The sequence below is a fragment of the Amblyomma americanum genome, chromosome 1, assembly GCF_052857255.1.
Source record: "Amblyomma americanum isolate KBUSLIRL-KWMA chromosome 1, ASM5285725v1, whole genome shotgun sequence".
Classification (NCBI taxonomy): domain Eukaryota; kingdom Metazoa; phylum Arthropoda; class Arachnida; order Ixodida; family Ixodidae; genus Amblyomma; species Amblyomma americanum.
In genome coordinates, this window is record NC_135497.1 from 198,182,554 (window position 1) to 198,186,688 (window position 4,135).

Sequence of the window (4,135 nt, forward strand, 5' to 3'; positions counted from 1 at the left end):
CGTGGCAACAGTCTTGCTGGCTGCTGCATATTCTACGCATTTTTTCCTCCTCCTTCTCTTTTTTCCCGTATAGCAACCGTTTTTTCCGCTTCGGTATTGTGTTCAGACGGACGACGCGCGCACCCATGAGCGGAAGCCACTTACAGCGATCGCTCTGAAGAAGACACCAGACCCGGAAGATGAGGTCATCGCGTCAACCCAAGCGCACGCAAATGAACCGGTAGAATCTGCTATCACCTCTGCGTCTACGTGGAGAGCCATGGATTAATTTCGGCAGCTTGAGCGTCTGTAGCATGCAGTCAAGGACAGGTTGCGGTCCCTCGATATGATGCTCAGCAGCCGAACGCCACAGCCATGCGGCACAAGAGCAGAGTGTGACGATGGGTTTATTTAGATGTGGGCTATGAGTTTCGATGTTAACCCGCAGGGACACATCCTCAGCGCTTGAGAGGGTTCCGCACCACGTAGAAGCTCTGCCACTCAGAGGGCCGAGGCGTGGCGCATTCTCGCAGAGCGTAGAAATCGCCGTCGCCGCCACCGTCGACGAGCGTCAGACAGCGTTCGGGGGAGAAGAAGCTCGCGATGGCGAACAGTGGCTCGTCGAACTCGGTGGTCCAGTTGGTAGCGAACTTGAGCCGCCACTGCTGGTCGAGCCGACCGGTGCACCGCGACACCAGGGCCACGCATCCCGGCTCGGCGTCGTCACACTGCAGGCACCCCCTCAAGAGCGGCCGCTGGCTCACGATCAGTGGCCCGTCGGAGCGCCACTTCAGCCAGCCCCACGTGGGACAGTTGGCGTTCAGCTGCAGCCGCTGCGTCCTGCAACCATTGCGCCATCCTCGATTAGAGCGCACCGGAAGCGTTTCGTGCGTGAAATTCATGACTGCAAATCCTGACGTCCGCTCATAACGAGTTAGTTTGCGTGAAAATAATTGGAACCTCAGCTTTCCAAGCCTCGAGTAGGCAATGCAGCATCCGCTGTACTTATTTTAGACATTATGAACGAAACAGCATGCGTCTTGCTACCGGCATGGCAAAAGCAACACCTTGACCTTTGTTGTGTACCCCGTTGCAATGGTTTTGTGGTTAGGGCGCTCCACAGCCGAGCCCGAGGACGCGGGTTTGATGCCATGTGCGGCGGCCGCGTTTCGATGGGAGCACGCGGAAGTAAAACGGAGCACGCGAGTGGTGGCCAAACTGGCCACAACTGCATGCCAGCGATCAACAGGTGCGCAGCAGAGAGCTGAGAGGCGTCGGCACATCCGGCTGACCCATCTCGATGATCAGACGTTCGCCTTATCGCCGGCACGAGTGAAGCCGCGCGGCTACCATCGCTGCTCGCGAGAAGGGCTTTTCAATGCCTCATGCCAGCGTTTATTGTTTGCCTGCATCGTGCAGAAAAGTGAGACCTTCGGCGGCGTGCGGTTTCTGCTTTGTCAGGGATGGCACCATGTTCAACCTGCGTGACCGCCGTGGTTCGAGCTTCACTTTGCGGCGGGTTTGTCGCGCTATGGAGTATGAACGCTTCCGCGTCGGTTTCGAAAGTGCAGTCACAATTTTGCTTGCCTAAGGGAACGCATGAAAAAAAGAATAGCATGCATATGTTGCCCCCGTTGTCTTTATGATATAAACAGATGCTCAACGGCATAGCAAGTGAGGTAACTGAAGACCATTTGTTTCAACACAAATTGGCTTTCTTAAAAATAAGGCAGTCTCTGCTTCCCTTACGGCGCGGTTCAGGTGTCCAACAATATATGAGACAGATACTGCACCATTTCCTTTCCCCAAAAACCAATTATTATTATTATGCTTGAGGGCTTCTCGATCGGGTAATATTTGCGCATCTATTTATATCAAAGCTATTACGTGCAAGCTATTTTTTTTTCATGCGTTCTCTTGAGCCAATAAAAAAATTTTGACCGCACCGATGCATGAGCGTTCATACTCCATAGTCGCCGCCAAGTGAAGCGCGAACCGCGGCGTTCAAGCAGACTCAAAATGTCATCCCTGATGGAACAGAAAGCGCACGCCGCAGATGGTCTCACTTTTCTACACGATGCAGGCAAACAATAAACGCTGGCATGAGGCATTGAATGCCTTTCTTGCCAGCAGTGATGGTGCCGCGTGGCTTCGCTCGGGCTGACGATAAGGCGATCATCGAGATGGGTCAGCCGGATGTGCCGACGCCTCTCAGCTCTCTGCTGCGCACCTGTTGATCGCTGGCATGCAGTTTTGGCCAGTTTTGCCACCGCTCGCGTGCTACGTTTTACTTTTGGTGCATCTGTACTGTGCGATGTCAGGGGACCCCAGGTGGCCGAAATTTTCCGTAGCCCTCGACTACAGCGTCCCTCATAGCCTTTGGGGCATTAAACCCCGTATACCACATGAATAACGCCAAAGTGGAATTGATCACCGGTAAAATGCTGCATCCTTGAAAACACTCGGCATCTCGGCTTTTCATAAACCCGAAAACTGTATACCTCTGAGCCCACACTTATTTCATGTTACTGCCTTGAGTGCCATGGAAGGCGCGAATGTAATATACTTTCTCAGTGGGAATGGGTTGCCTACCCGAGGTTTCTTGCTTTCCGCGCGGGCACCAACACTCACCAGTCGATTGTGCAACAGCCAGAATCGAGACACCCACGTCCGTGCAGGGACTTGATGAAAACGCCCTCTCCATTTACTCCGCCCAGGATGTCGGACGCCGACTTGATGGCGCCCGCGATGGAAGCGGCGTATTCCACTTGTTGCACGCCCATGAAGGTCGCAGACGCCCGAGTGCCCAGATGACACGCGACTACAAGAGCCAAGAATAGAGTAGGCCAGCGAAACGAAGCCGGCACGCCGTTACGCGACTCTGCAGAAATACCAGCCATGCCTCAGAAAAATTCGTTGAGCCGTGCCTGCGTGGAAAACGCGGAGAGCATATAGTTTCGACAAAACCGTGACACGTAACAAGCATGCTGCCAAAATACGATGTGATCCCGCAGGCAAAGGTGAAGCAACTGAAATGCAGGCATTGCGTTTGAGAGCGTGCATACACCTAAACCTCGTCCAGTTTCGCCCACATGGCCGAATGCGCTGTACAAATGCAGACCACGGTGGCCATTTTCCCGTTAGGTATACTCTGAATTCTGTAGCACGCGGTTTAACAGCAGCACTAAAGCAGGACTTGCTCTACTCAGCGTTTCTGTCAGATGCGCACGCAGGGAAAAAGAAATATTGTGGTCAACAAGCGGTGCATGAAAAGTATGCACGACGGCTTCTTACCGGGAGCGACGCACACAGAGGGGGACTCGAGTCCTTGGGCAGGTTACAATAAGGCGGGATAAATTGTCCTGCTGAGGCAACTGCGTCGGTTTTATCACCCCGTCAGCGGTTACGAACGGCAGCGATGTGGGTTAATCGCTCGAACGTGTCATGTTTGATGACAGACAGTACAAAGTAGGATACGTTCGGTCGATAATGCGAAGGAAGTAACAAAAAAAAGCGATTATGTGCAGCGAGCACAAGTCGCTTTTCAGGGCGGAATCGAAAATCTCTCGCCGACCTGCTAGAACAAGCTGTCACGTCAACTTGAGACCCGTTAAAAAGCTGGAAAACCAGTGTTATCGACGGCGTTATCTCCAACCGCATTCCGTGTCGGCCGTTACTCTCGCAGGCACAGAGAAAACTTGGTCGCGCGTGTACATACGCGTTAACTACTCGACAAATCAGGCGTGCCGCTGGCTTGGGGCTTAAGGCTATGTTTTTATCACATTTCTTTGGAGCTAACAACAGCGGGTGGTTTTATATCATCTCACGCATTCTTCAGGACCCCGCAAAAAGAGAATAAAAAAAGAATGGCAAAGTAGCAGCCAGCTTCAGCTTCTTTACTCTGCCCTGTAATCACTGCACTGTCGTTGCATGTTGTCCTTGGTTGTTCTTCCAGACCATTCTTTACACCATATAAGCTCATGGCGTACGCTCCGCCGGACGTAACGCCACCAACAGTGCCTGCTGTCGAGTCGGTGCGCTGCTTACTCTCGCCCTCCAGCAGCCATACCGCTTCCAGGCTATTTCGCGGCGAATATTGCAGTCCTTACAGCCTGCTCTATATACCGGCAGCAGCTAATCTCGAGATTGCAGTTAA

The 4,135-nt window shown here is 52.9% G+C and overlaps 1 protein-coding gene across 1 annotated transcript; it reads right to left on the reverse strand.

Moving 5' to 3' along the window:
- Positions 1–415: 415 nt before the first annotated feature.
- LOC144094556 (uncharacterized) lies at positions 416–2,894 on the reverse strand. Its single transcript, XM_077628476.1, has 2 exons — positions 2,611–2,894; positions 416–819 (listed from the first exon to the last, which is right to left on the reverse strand). Exons 1-2 carry the CDS (start codon positions 2,877–2,879, stop codon positions 438–440), a joined length of 651 nt encoding a protein of 216 aa, XP_077484602.1. The 5' UTR covers positions 2,880–2,894; the 3' UTR covers positions 416–437.
- Between the last annotated feature and the right edge of the window lie 1,241 nt (positions 2,895–4,135).